Consider the following 15,306-nt stretch of genomic DNA (forward strand, 5'->3'; position numbering starts at 1 on the left):
AACAACCTTGTGAAGGAGATAACAAAAGTATTATTATCTCATTTTGGGGTGGGAGGAAGGTCATACATGCTTAGAGCAGAGCCAGAACTCTCATCATGGGGCAAGGATGTTCTGACCCCAAGTACAGAGCTCTTTCCACTATACATGCTGCCCTTCTATAAAATGAAGAAACTAGACATCTCACAAAGTTATCGTGTGACTCAGAGAAGCAACTTACTGAAATTGCTTTGCAAGCAGTAGATATTGCATATAAATGTGGGCTTCTGCTTTTAATATCATCATCATCTCAATGATGTAGCTAGTATTAATGCAACTCCAAGGAAAAATATTTTACTATCTTCCTTAAGAATTTAGAAATTGTCTTACCACTGACTGTATCATCAGTATAGACACTCTTCAATGCCACTGAGATGAAGGCTTGTTTGCTCTATATAAACACAGTCTAAGAAGAAGTTGTATAAAGTACTTCCTGTCTAACCTAAAATTCCATGCCAGTTTTGAAATTTTCGTCATTTTACACCCCTGATATACTTGCTAGATGCAATTGACAATAGAGAAGTATAATCAGAAAACAGCTGGTCTCCATTTTATAATTACTCCATAATCTCATAATAAAGCTTCATATAATTGAAATCTGTAGGAAGTTGTTTCAGCTTTCTCTTCTCTAGACTAAATAATGCAAATTCCTTTCACTTCTTTTGATTAAACACCACAAATTCCAAACTGTATTAATTTAAATTGGTTAAACAAGTTCAGCCTATTTTATTAGCTAAGTAAAAATTCATAGCTGAAAATAATGAAGCTAAAACCAAATTGAGCACAGAGTGAATTGATGAGTATGGGAAACCTTCTGAAATGAAGTAAGGGTAGAATTAATTGATAAGGACCCTCCACGTTTTAATTTACTAAGGATCAAAGTTCCTTTGCCCCCTTCAGGCTGGATAGACCAACATCTTTATTGTAAGTGGTACTTCAATTCAACAAGTGGTCATTAAGTACTTACTACATTTTAGGCCCTGTTTCAATAAGCACTAGTTTCATTAGTCGGGAATGGTAAACTTCCTTGCCACCCCAAGGTAAAAACATATGATGAGTCTATAAACCATACTTGAAAGCTTTCCAGCTTTTTCACCTAGGAAATAGCCTTGGAAAACCCCTGGTCCCATCCATGACACAATGAGCAACCAGAATAGGTTTTTGTAGTCTAAAGAAAGACCTTGGAACTCTTTGTTTTAATTCTTTGTTCTTGGATTTCCCACCTTTGGTTAGTTTCTCAGGGAAAAGCAGAATTGAAAACGTCTTTATATACCAGCTTTCTAAAGTCTGTTTTATCTTGGCTAAATCCCTATCAACATGAACAGTGAAAGAAGGCAGATACACGTCACACGCCTTAGTCATTTTTGTGTGGTGCATTTGAAGACTCAAGGAATAATGTGTTTGTTGTTATTATTATTGTTGTTTTTTCATTCCATATTTTAAGGTACAAGCCTATGCAGAAAGTGGATGGGGTTGCAGATGGTTTCACAGGAAGTGGTCAACAGACAGGCACATCTGTTGAGCAAACTGTAATTGCCCAAAGTCAGCATCATCAACAGTTTTTAGGTATGTTAAGACATAATGTGAAACCTACAAAATAGCAACAAGTTTTTCTTAAAGTATCATGGTTCATTACAGACTAATTCTACTCTAAAGTTCTTTCTGCTGAAGTTATATATCCAACACAACATGATGGTTTGGCTCCTTCTTAGCTAAATACTCTTTTTTTAAAGATCTGGATTTGTGTTGGACTTTTTAATTCATACATACTAAGTAAATATGTATGGATGAGCTGCTAAAATGGGAAACCCTATGCTATTTCTAAAAGTTCTAGTGAAACTTTAGGGTTAAAAAAAATCACCCAAGACATTTTGTGTCTCTTACACAACTAAGACAGTATTGTTACAATTAGAGTTCTGGTCACATTTTATCTTGTCTTTTGTTCATGCCTCTAATTTTTGGTTGTAAAATATTAAGATGAAAGTAGGAAAAGTCTTGGCTTTTTGGCCCCCTGACTTTACAAAAACAAAGCCTTTGTATTCTTAAATTTTTTTCTCATTAAACTGTAATTGGCACCATCCACAATGCTTTTTTTTTTCTATTCTGTTGTCATGGTAACAGATGCATCGAGAGCACTTCCAGAGTTTGGAGAAGTTGAAATATCTTCTCTACCAGATGGTACTACCTTTGAGGATATCAAATCACTGCAGAGTCTTTATCGAGAGCACTGTGAGGTAAGTAAGACTTTTCAAACAAATTAAGTCATACTAAAACAGCTAGCTAAAAGCAAATGATATGTCTCTTGCATAGGAGAGAAGCTGATCCTAATGCTTTGTTGAGCAAAGTCTATTCAACAAATACTTATCAAGGGCTTACTGTGTGCAAGGAACTGAGAGTTGTTTTTTTTTTTAAGGACCTAGTCTCTAGGAGCTTAACAATCAAACAGAATAGAACATAGGCGCACAAATAATGATGCAGGAGTGAAAGTTATAAGACAAGTAAAACATACAAGTAAAGTGTTATTAGGAATCTGAGCCTGGAGAAATGACTTCATTCAGGGAGAAGGGAAGTTAGGGAGAGTCATAAGAGTTCACAAAAGACATGGTGCCCATGTTGAAAGTTGAAGGAAGGGAGCAAGTTCAATAGACAAAGAGAAAGGGAGCACATCTTCTAGGCAGGCAAGGAGGCAGTGTGGCCAGAGGCACAGGTGGAAGGGTGAGGAGGGTAGCCTGATTTGGTGGTGATATAAGGTTCATGGAAAGGATGTAGTAGAAGATAAGTTAAGTTGCAGGCAGATTATGGAAAAAAGAGATTTTTCTTTGCTTTTTCCTGCCTAACTATAGAGTTGAAGGATACAAAGAAAGTGTTATAGTTATTCCCTCCAGAGATCACTGAGGTTTCTATTCTTCTCCTCAGGTTTCTCCTTGTGTCATTCATATATAGGACAAATATATATACAAATATGTAATACATATGTACACATGTATATATATATATATATATACATATATATATATACGTATATACATACATATATATACGTATATATATATGTATATATATATATATATATATATATACACACATACATATACATACACACAGACAAATATGGTGCAAGGAAAAGTTTATGCCCATATATACAAACATGCATGCATGCATACATATACACACACATACACATACATATATATGTGGGTCTGTGTATATGTACACACTTACCTTAAGGCTTAGTTACAGGATCCTAAGATTTAGGGCTGGAAGGAACTCATAGGACATCAATGATTAAAGGGACCACACAGATCATATAGTCCAACCTTTACCTGAATAGAAATCTCTTCTAAAATATCCCTGGCAGTTTGTTTTTCAGAATTTCTAAGGACCTTACACTTCATCACTTCATCAGTTCTTCATCACTAAGAATCAAAGTTTCTTTGCTCCCTTCAGGCTGGCTGTCTATGGGATAGACCAATGTCTTTATTATAAATGGTACTTTAACTCTATTCAATTCAATAAGCATTTGATCTCTCCTTGGTAAAACCTCCAGTGATAGGGAACTCACTACATGCAAAGACAGCTTGATTGCCTACTGAATGGCTTTAATTGTTTTCTGTCTATTAAGGGCCAGATTTTCCTAGCAGATTGCTATGACTAGTCAAGAGTCCTTTCTAGTCCAACCCACTCATTTTATAGCTGAGTAAAATGGGGCCCAACAAAATCAAGTGGCTTGCCTGAGACCACAGAGGTAGTCAGTGGCAGAACTTGTATTTAAAAATAGATCTCCTGACTCCATATCAGTGTCTTACCACCACCACCTCCACATACCCCATTTTGTAGGAATACTAAATTCCGGAAGCTTAGACCCAGGCAAGAGGCCAGGGTTAGAGTGAAGATTTTAAGCCAGCTGACTCGGTCCCACAAAAAGTTCTGTACCTTCAAATCAGGTACTGATCTATGTAGAAGGAATTCCCTATGCCAATGATATCAAAGGTCTACCCCTCCACCAATATACTATATTCCTATGCCTGGAAGCTAGTTGAGGAGGAAGACATAGGGATCCCTGATAAGGGAGCTCTCAAGGGAATCCTTTAACCTTTTCCCTCTAATCATCAAGAGAAAAGTAAGGGCAGATCCACTACAGGGCTTGGAAAGTGTCTGACTCAGCTAACCCTTAGTTGATTTGAGAAAAAAATTGCTAATGATCAGAACTATCTCAGAGTGGGTCAGGCTGCCTCAGGAGGTAGTGGGATCTCTCTTACCCTGAGTTCTTCCAGCAATATTGGATGACCACTTTTTCATCATGGTGGAGAGTAGACTTGCTCAGTAGTGGGTTGAACTAGATGATGTCTGAGGTGGCTTCCAGCTCCAAGATTCTGTGATTAAAATTTTGATCTTCTGGTCCTAAATCCAGGGTTCATAGCACAAGACCACTTGGAAGTTTCCTACAGCAGGAACAGCTTGGGCATGATCAGCTCCTAGATGGGTTTAATACGCTTGTTTCTAAGCTAATAGCTACCAGTTTCAGAGTTGGGCATTTTCTTTTGCCTGTAAGATTTTCTTAAGTGTTTCTCTCTTTGAAAGAAGATTATATTTGAAATTTAGATATCTTTATTTCAATATTGTTCCTGGATTCACCCTTAGTAGAATGCAATCCTTTGGCTATTATGAACATCTTACTCCCAACTGCTGACAATGCAATATGCAGTGAGATTTCTCAACTCATAGCATTAATGGTTTTATTTTTTTTCCACTCCAGAAGTAAGAAATGTTTGAGTAAACCTGAATGCTTCTCAGAAGTGCTGGGTTATTAGCAACCAAAAGCAAGTTCTCATATTATTAACATAGCACATGACAGATCTTCTCCATGTGATCTTAACAGTTTGTCTCAATCATTTGCTACAGTGACCATTTTAACCATAAAAGTCAGTGAATATTCATCTCCCTGTTGATCCTTATGTTTTTTCCCACTGACAATTTTGGTATAGCTCACCTCTCTAATAGGAATTAAATTAAGAGAACGGTGTTAGCATATCCTCCTCTACCTCTAATAATTATAAGATTTAGAATCAGAAGGACCATAGAGATCTTCTCATTTGTTTTACAGATGAAAAAACTTAAGCCTAAAAACTCAAAACTTGAGTTACTCGAGGGCAAGGAACTAAATAACAGATCTGAGTTTTGAATAATGACTGTTTGAGTCCAAATACCAGGCCCTTTCCCTTGAACTACATTTCCTTCAGTGAAGAAGACAATACAGCTAATTTGGTAGGGTTTTTCTGATTCCTATGGGCAGAATTTAAAGAAAAGATGAATGAGCGAAGATTTGCTCAGCAAAAAGTTTTTCAAATAAATTTTAATTGTTATCTTTTTGTCTTTATATCACCTTTATTTCCCAATTTATACGTTTTCCCATCTCCTCCCAGAGAAGCATCCCTGATAACAAAGAGATGGGAAAATAGTTCAGCAAAACTAGCCAATAGAATGAAAAAGTGTAACAAGAGTTTTACTGTTTCATCCCCTTATCTACCACCTCTCATCTCTCTTCTTTGGGGCTAAGCTTGGTCATTGTAATTTCATAGCATTCAGTTTTGATTGCTTTGTTATCATGGTTCTTCTCATTTACATTGGTCATGGTCTGTGAGCATATTGTTTTCATGGTTCTGCTCACTTCACTTTGCATCAGTTCCCATGCTTCTCTGTGGTCTTTATTTCTTATATCCTGATATTTGATTAGATTCACGCATCACAACTTGTTTAACCTTTTCCTAATTAATGGGCACTTCTTTGCTTCTAATACAAAAAGTGCTCTTCGAAAAGATTTAGCACATGCCAAATTCCCTGGAACATTAAAATATGATTTGATTTACAAAACATTGGTGTACATACAGTATTTCAAAGATACAGAGGGACAGAGAAGTCATGGAATATCAGAAGGGACCTCAGAAACTATCAAATCCAACCTGTTTCTGACCTCCAAGGTCACAAATTCTGAAATTCCCCTCTTTGTTCATAATCCCCTCTCCTTTCATTTCTTCCACTGCTGAAATTGGTCTAGCCCTTTGCCCTGTGCTTCATTGATCTCCTTTTTTTCCCCAATTTACCATTCCTGTTTTAGCTTTACAATCTCTCCCTTTACAATCTTGACTCTATAGTAAAGCAGTTCAAGAAAGCACTATCTTTCACTTTTAAATCCCTCAGATGCTTGTTATTTTGTTTGTTATTTCTCCTTGTTGAGGAAGTAATGAAATCATAATGAGTCAACTAAAAGTCATGCTATTGAACCTTACTACTCATTTCTGACTGACTCCCTTTCAGGCTTTCCACCACAGCTATTACAAACTCTCTCATCTTTCCTCCTTCCCCCAACACCACCCCACTCACCTCTGAAGATGCCCTTGCCTCCTACTTTAATGAGAAGATTGAAGCTGTCCTTCCTAAGTTTTCTCATTTTCCATCCTTTTCTTCTCAAAATCCTGTCTTTGCTCCGTTCTCAGAAGACCCTACTTCTTACCAAATTAAATTCTTTCCTTGTGCTATTGATCCATTTTTTTCTATCCTTATCCCCCCACCTCCATGGAGCTGTTTTCTTTGAATCATACCCTCTCTACTCATTTCTTCCCCATTGTCTATAAACATTCTTAGGCTTCCTTTATTCTTTTTCATTGACCCTGTTAACGGGTTTGATTTATCCTCATATATCTCCTCCCTTTTACTGTTAAACTTACAGAAAGATTAGCGCACACTCAGTGTTTCCATTTCCTCCACACCCATTTACAGAGTTTCTCAACCACCTACAATTTTCTATTGCCACTACTCTGCTGAAACTTTTCTCTCCCAGACCTTAATTGCCTTAATTAGCCTTTTAAAAATTCCTAACCTCCCTAACCTTTCTGCAGCATTTGACACCATTGAACCCACTTCCTGGATTGACTTTCCTCCTTTGGCATCTTGATACAGCTCTCCTTTTGATCTTCTTATACCAGTCTACTTTACTGGTTCATTGTCCTATTGCTTCTCAGACATATTCTTCTAAGATTCTGTCGTAGGTCCTTTTTTCTTGTCTTTCTACTTCTTCTCCCTTAGTATTTCCTTAGTGTCTCATACCTCCACCTTTATTCAGTTGCCTTTCCAATTTGTGTCTTTACTCTCAACCTCTTGGAGATGAGGTCCTGCCTCTCCAACTGACTGTTAGGCAAATCTCCACCTGAAAGTCCTATTGCCATCTCAAACTCAACCTGCCTGAAGCTCAACTCATCTTTCTTCCTCTAAAATCTGTTTTGCTTTTGAACTTTTGTATTTCTGTCAATGGCACTATTATCTTCCCATTCACCCCAGGTCAAAACTTCAATCACTTTTTACTCCTTTCTCTCCTTCACCCCTCACATCCAATTAATTGTCAGATCCTATGGATTATACCTTTTGAATATCTCTTACATCTGTCCCCATCTCTATTCACACTGCCACTACCCAAGTTTACACTTTCATAATATCTTCTCTAGTCTCCTGACTGGTATCCTTGCCTTCATTCTCTTCCCTCCATAATCCGTTTTTCATACCAGTATCAAAATAATCTAATGTATATATTTAACTATGCTCAAAACTTTCTGTGGCTTCCTATCATATGTAAGACAATATACAGACTCCTTAACCTGACATTTAAAGTCTTCCATATCTTACCTTTCCAGGCTTATTTCAAAATATTCCCCCACACACACACACACACACACACACACACACACACACAGTCCAATCAAACTAGATTGCTAGCTGTTCCACAGTCCCTTTTCCTCTTTGCATTCCCTTTCCTCTTTGCACTCATGCAGGTTACCAACCCCCTGACCCCAACCATGTCTAGAATGCATTCTTCTTCATCTCCATCTATTGAAATCCTTTTCTTCCTTCAAGGTCCAGCTCAGGTGTCACCTCTCCCATGAAGCTTCCCCGGATTCCTCTAACTGCAAGTGAACTCTTCCTTCTCAAATTTTCATAGAAAGTGTTGTCTTGATCCTTTCTTTACTGCTAATTTGTGCTTTATTTACTTGTGTGTCTATCCGTCCCATTAGATAACAAGCTCCTTAAGGGCATAACACTTTGTACATAGTAGGTGTTTAAGAAATGCATATTGAAATTAATTAGGGGCATCTAGGTGGTACAGTGAGTAGAGCTCTGGCCTTGGAGTCAGGAGAACCTGAGTTCAAATCCAGCCTCAGACACTTAACACTTACTAGCTATGTGATGCTGGCAAGTCACTTAACCCCGATCGCCTCATCAAAAAGAAAAAAAGAAAAAAAAAGAAATTCAATTATTTGTTGACATATCAAAAGGATTCATTTCCTTCAATTTCCACTTTCCTATTTGTGTGATATTTCACACTGATTTCTGGAAGAGTATACCCTCAAAGTATCTTTTTCTACATTTGTAAATTGAGCTTAGTGTCTTTATATATGAAACCTTTAAGAATTTGTATCATGTATACGTGTTGATCTATACATCCAGAACAAATGAGATAGTTAAACACCAAATTTGAGGTTTTTCCTTTGTCTAAAGAATCTAGATTGGCTTTTTAGAGTGCCCGAAGTTCACCAGCTAACTAGGCTCTTCTGCTTCTCTCAGATACATTTGTTTTACTGTTATTCTACCAGTTCTTCGGGCCAAATTATTAAATATATTCAGTCTAAACTTTTTTTGCACAAAGGAGTAATTCTCAGGTTTTATGTCTACTATTATCCTGAGGCTAATTTATAAATTAATTTGAGTGCTATAGGGAGATTCAAAAAGAATAATCAAAAGTTAGTACAAGCATTGACCATTTTTAATGCAATCCTCCATGTTTGTTGAAACTAGAGGTTTGTATTGTCCCATCCAATTAAGAAAAAGGAAGCTAAGGTCAAGGCCTACATAAAGGCATATATTGTCAGTCATTTGGTCAATGAGCATTTATGAATCTCTGTGACAGGCACTGTTCTTATCACTAGAGATACAAAGAAAACCAAAAACAATTCCTTCCCTCAAGGGGCTCACATTCTAATGGAAGAGACAACATGCAAACAACTATGTATGTAGAAGATATAAACAGTGTAAATGAAAGATAATCTTAGAAGGAAGGCATGGAAGTTACTTCCTTTGAAATTCATAACATCTGACCTTCCTTCCTTGATCCTTGTCCATCTCTTCAACCAACCTGCTGGTCACTCCCTCACCTTTCTCTATCCCTTTGGGTCCTGGCTCACAGTTTTCCTCTCCACTCCTTCCTGCTCTCACATTCTTTGGAAACTTCAGTATCTGCAATGATGAACCTCCTGACGTGCCATTCTCACAGTTTCTTGAACTCTTCAACTCCTGTTATACCCACCTTCACTTAATTTCAGGCTCTTCTCTCAAAACTAACTACAAAGTCCTGAACTCTGACATCTCCTGGTGGTTAAGATCCCTAATCTTTTCATTTCTTCCTATCCCTAATTCCTTGATGAACTCATTGTTTTTCATCATGACTTCACTCCCTAGATTCCTCCCTAATCTTTATCGAACCTGTTCTGTTCTCACTTTCTCCCCTACTCCATGATTCTGTCCTTGGCTACCTTCTCTCCTCTCTCCTCATTGCCAACTGTATTGAATGTCAGAGCTTCAGTTATTCCTTCTAAGATGACTCCCAAATCTTATCTCCACCAGTTACCCTTCTTAACCCTGAACATCATGGTCTGTATTAAGAGACAGAACTTTCAGGATCATTCCATGGGAGTTCTGTTGTCCTGTTCCCTGGTCCAACCACATCTGGAGTATTATATTCACTTCTCAATGTCTCATTTTAGATAAGACCTTAGTAAACTAGAGAGGTCGCATAGAGGAGTATGTTCAGGATAGTAAAGGGCTTTGAGTTCATCCCACATGAAGATTAGTTGGAGAAACTGGAATTAATTTTTAGCCTGGAGAAGAAAAGGCTTAGGAAGGATATAACAACTATCTTCTTGTTTTTGAAGGTTGTAGTGTGGAAGAGAGATTAAATTTATTCTATTTGATTCCAAAATGGTAGAACTAAGAATAATGAGTGTAAGTTCCCAAAAAGAAAATTAAGGCTTGATATTGGGGGAAAGAAACTTAACAGTTAACAGTTATACCTGTCTGAAAATAGAATATGCTACCTCTCCTCACTGCGGAATTTTAAATAAAGGCCAAAAGGCCATTCCCCTTCTCTAATCCATGTATCATATCACTGATTGAGAAATCTTCCTAATATACCATTTTCATCATGTCTCTCCTCAGAAGCCTTATTTGGGGTCTCCATTTTGGTTAATTAAGCATCAAGTACTATATGAAGTTAGATATTATTATTATGTAGTAAAATAGGACCTGATCCTGACAGTGTATAGCTAGCTGCTGATCCTCCATGGTTTTTTCACAGAGCACTCTCATTCATATGTTCAGCTCTCCAGCCAAACTGGACTACTCTGTGCCCCCCATTCCTGACCTGCCTTCTCCGTTTTTTCATGTTTTTACTCCTCGTATTTTGCATCCATAGAATGGCCTTACCCTCTCCCCAATCTCCATCTGTTAAAGTCCTTACCTTCCTTGAATGCCCAGCTCGTGTGCCAGCTGTTCCATCAAGCCTCTCCCATTTGCTTACCCTCCTCAGATTTCTCAAAGCACTTTATCTGAACTTACACTTTTGTACTTCATCTCACTTTCCCTTCTTCCATGATAGCCATTTGTATACATGTCTCTATATGTGAATATTCCCATCATAGCTATTAAGCTACATAGTCCATTAAGTCAAGTTGAGTGAACAAGCATTTATTAAGCACTTACTATGGGCCAGGCACTGTACTAAACAAAGAAAGACAGAAATATTGCCCCTGCCCTCAAGAAGCTCATATTCTAACGGAAGCAACAAATGAACAACTATGTACAAACTAGATATAGGTATAGAGGGTAAGTCAGAGGTAATCGCATAAAGAAGTGACTGGCACTGAAAGGGACAGTGAAAGGCCTTTTGCAGGTATGGTAACTGAGCTGAGAGATGAAGGAAGCCAGGGAAGCTAGGAGGGGAAGATGAATCAGAAGAACATTCTAGGCCCAGAAGACAACCAGTGGAAATGCACCATGTCAAATGTGGAGAGTCCCATATAAGAAACAGGAAAGGAGGCCAGTGTCACTGGGTCCTAAAGTGTATGGAGGGGCAAAGAATGTAAGCAGAATGGAAAGGAAGAAAATGGCCAGGTTGTGACTGGCTATAAAAGCCAAACATAGAGGGCAGCTAGGTGGCGCAGTGGATAGAGCACCAGCCCTGAAGTCAGGAGGCCCTGAGTTCAAATCCGGCCTCAGACCAAACACTTGCCACTATCTGTGTGACCCTGGGCAAGTCACTTAATCCCAATTGCCTAAAAGCCAAAAAAAAAAAAGCCAAACATAGGGCTTGATATTTGATCCTGAAAGCAAGAACCAATAGAACACTTCTTGATGAGAGAGTCTTACGGTAGATGGCCTATTTTGTTTTTTTTGTTTTTCCACTGCCTAATATACTATTTGTTTACTGAATTGTACTGGAGTGTAGTGGTTCCTCTGATGTTGGATTTAGGGTGCTAATTGCATTAAAGTGTGACAGTTGTCATGATGCCCTCTACCCTGTCGTAGCACTATTGTGGGGGGGGGGGCACAGTAGCCTTTACTGTATGCCTTTCTGGTTCTTCTGTCCATCCTAAAATGAAACAGTGAGGTGGAATCAAAAGCGTTGTTCTGAATCTTGCTAGCATGTAGCCCTGACCAAGACACCCAATGCTCTCTTTATGGCTTCCACATTCAATACTTCTTACATCTGTATTTTGAGAACCTATCATTTCATCAGTATGGTACCCCCTCCACAAATATAGACTGCAACTCCTCCATCCTTTAGCAAACAGTCCTCATGACTCACTGTACCTAAAAAATGCATCCCTTTGAAGCCAGCCTGGTTCCAAACCTCTGTGGACTTAGGTAGGCTTGCTTTTGGATGACAGACATGCAAGAGGCACCTAGATGTGTTTTCCATGACAGTCAATCAAAAAGCATTTAGGAAGTGCTTACTACGTATCAGGCACTGAGCTCCATGCTAGGGATACACGTAAGAGCAAAGACAGTCCTTGCCCTCAAGGAGCATACATTCTAACAGAGGAGACAAACATGCAAATAAAATAGGTATGTAGAAGATATATTCAGAGTATGTGGAATGTTATCTCAGATGGGAAGGAGATTAAAGCTGGGGGCCCGGGGAATGCTTCCTAACAGATGTGGTATTAGGACAACATGAGTCATGACAGGATGATATGAAGTAAAGGTTAGATTATAACTATCTGCTGAACTTGCAAAATATAAGTATAGTAGCCAAAGAAAGGAAAATATGGAAAAGGGAAAAATCGTAAAGAAGGATAAAATCTAAGAGGTGATGTGGATGAAGAAAAAAAAAAAGGTGAGGTGGCAGAGTGGGGAGAAGATTAAAAAAAAAAAAGCCCACCAGCTAGAGATCTTTGAAAGCATTGGCTGCCTTTTTAATTTTGAAAGGAATTGGTCAGTTTTTCTTAGTCAATATCCTTGTCTTTTTAGTAGTTCAACTCTCCTTTGTTCTCTCATATATTTTTAGCAGGTTCTGAAGAAATTTCCTGATGAAACATCTAATACTTAGAGTGACTAGAAGTAGCTGTATCTTTCCATTACACTATGCTAAGTTATAAAAGAAATACAGCTCTCCTTCATCTATGTACCAGATGTAAACCTCTTCTCCTTTTGGTTAATGTCAATACAACAGGAAGGTCACCTGCCCTTGACTTGTGTTTTTTAGGCAATATTGGATGTTGTTGTGAATCTTCAGTTTAGCCTGATAGAAAAATTGTGGCAAACTTTCTGGCGTTATTCTCCCTCCACTCCAGCTGATGGCACTACAATTACTGAATCCAGGTCAGAATCCGAAAACTTTACTGATTTACTATTATAGCTGAACAGATCTGACAATGTAGAGATATGTATACCAGTTGTGAACCTTTCCTGGTAACTTTAATTTGTTAGGCTAACATTTTGACTATGATATAAATATACCACAAACCGCTCTTTTGAGGTTTAGCTTCTCCACATAGCTCCCATTTTTATTGATTCGGGTGACTGCAGTAGACATCTTCCCCCTTTTCCTATTAAAAAAAAAAGTAACCAGTCAACATGTCTTTAGAAAATTTGGAAGTAAGTAGAGAGCTTTGGGGGGAACCCATTGTCCTAGCTATGTGGCACCAGTGCAATGATGGTATAGTCTAACCTCTGTAGTATTTTATTCAATACAAATATTTTAAAAGCCCATTATTCTTTTTTTTTTATCCTCATTTGCCATCTATTCATTTGCGACATTTATTCACGCCAGCAATCTGAGTGAAATAGAAAGCCGACTTCCGAAAGCAAAGCTGATAACTCTGTGCAAAAATGAGTCTATTCTGAAATGGATGTGTAACTGTGACCATGGGATGTACCAGGCTTTGGTGGAGATTCTCATTCCCGACGTCCTTAGACCTATTCCTAGTAAGTTAAATGCAGACAAGTAAGGATTCTTTTGTTCTCGTACATAACTCCCAGGAAGTTTTGGGAAGTGACTTTGAAAAAATCTCAGTGATTCTGTGTCTGAGTCTCATTCAGGTTTGCGAAACAGAAAAGCCTACAATATTATGGAGTAGTGCGTTAAAGCAGACTAATGTAAAAGCTGTACTTTTTTTTTGACCTGACTCACCTATTTTCCAATCTATCATGCCTCTTTCTTGTAAGCCAACTAAGCAGACGGGTGACAGCCCCAATAACTAATTGCAAGATTACTCCTTGGCCAGTCAACCATTATCGAATTATTTCCCTCGGAAGCACAGTTCCCTTCTTCAAGTGAAAATTATTGAAATCTGTAATTGCTAGGCCAGTCTCTTTTCTGGTTGCTTTTGATATCAAGCTAATTTACCTCGGTTCCCAGTGAAGTTGAATTCCTTTATAAAAGCATTTACTCTGTCACGTCTGTCATGTTAAGAACTACAAATGTAGCTTCCATTAACAGTAATGGTTAACGATATTCTGAGAGAAAAATCTATGTAACTACACAAGCTTTGTGTTCCCACCATGAACCAAACAATAGGCATTACACAGATAAGTTAGATTATTTTTAAAGGAGATAGTGCCTCAAACTACCTTGTAGCAAACAAAGCTATATTCTACAGATGTCAATATAAGTGCTACTAAGGAGTCTAGTTGTTAGAGGCAGTTGAGAACAATTTTACACCTACATCTTTAATGAGCAGATGCGACTGACCTTAACTTGTTAATGAAATGGAACAGAGCTTCCACTCTTTAAGTACATTAGTGGAGGTAAAAAGAATGTTAGCTTTAGAAGTTAGACAGCATAGACTTGAAGTGTACTTGCTCATAGGCAGCTATTGTTAATGTTTTCAACAAAATAAATAGGGATTTGGTAGAACAGAAAGTCAGGAAATAAACTTAGCACAATTGTACATTTTAACCTCATCTATTTCTAAATGTGGCAGAAATTAATGGAGGTCATGAAAAATAAACACTTTTTTTTACTGGTGGTAATTCTTTCATTCTTCCTACCACCTTAGTGCATGTCTATTCACAATATGTTTGTATGGTAATCTATGGATATGCATATGGATTTATGTATAAATGTCAGGAAAATAGTTTAACCGTCTTTATCACAAGTTCCATATGTTTAGCAAACAAACACAAAAGCCTTCATTTTTTAAGCAATTAAGTTCAAGTTTAAGAATATCACCAAAAGAACTAGGAATTTAATTAAGTTCCCAATGTGAGAGTAAAGAAAGTCCTCTGACTTTGTTTTCCATTCCATCCACACAAGTTTTACTGATTAAAGATTGATTAAAAGTGACATTGTCATGAAAAATTTCAGTGTGCACATCTTGTACTGATTTCTGTTCCAGTACCTGATTTCCCTTGCCTTCCTCTTGCTCCCTGTGCACCGAGTGGTATTCTCTAGAGATGTTTAAGAGAAGTTTTATAGGGGAGCTCATTAGCCTATGACATCTTACTGCCTACTCACAATTTACCTCATGAGATAGATGGAGAGATGTCAGTAAGGGTTTAAAAAAAAACCCACAGCATTCTAAATACAGAAAACCAAAATTACTCGTGTTTGGCTTAACACAACAGAAGTTTGACTCAGGGAAATAAAAGGAACTTCTAAAGTTAAATTTTTGCACCTTCTTAAGTGACCACTGCTTCGCATAATAGGCAGCTCAGACTTTATCT

The 15,306-nt window shown here is 37.8% G+C and overlaps 1 protein-coding gene across 5 annotated transcripts in view; it reads left to right on the forward strand.

Moving 5' to 3' along the window:
• Positions 1-15,306, forward strand: part of RFX3 (regulatory factor X3) — a 329,994-nt gene that overhangs the window by 268,545 nt on the left and 46,143 nt on the right. For all 5 annotated transcript variants that reach the window (XM_021006282.2, XM_021006288.2, XM_078152509.1 and 2 more), the window contains 4 exons: positions 1,481-1,602; positions 2,158-2,270; positions 12,845-12,960; positions 13,412-13,566. In XM_021006282.2, the coding sequence (XP_020861941.1) occupies positions 1,481-1,602; positions 2,158-2,270; positions 12,845-12,960; positions 13,412-13,566 (506 nt within the window). The remainder of the gene's footprint in view (positions 1-1,480; positions 1,603-2,157; positions 2,271-12,844; positions 12,961-13,411; positions 13,567-15,306) is intronic.

This window comes from Phascolarctos cinereus, unplaced genomic scaffold (genome assembly GCF_003287225.1).
Source record: "Phascolarctos cinereus isolate Bilbo 61053 unplaced genomic scaffold, phaCin_HiC Scaffold_4;HRSCAF=312, whole genome shotgun sequence".
Taxonomy (NCBI): Eukaryota; Metazoa; Chordata; class Mammalia; order Diprotodontia; family Phascolarctidae; genus Phascolarctos; species Phascolarctos cinereus.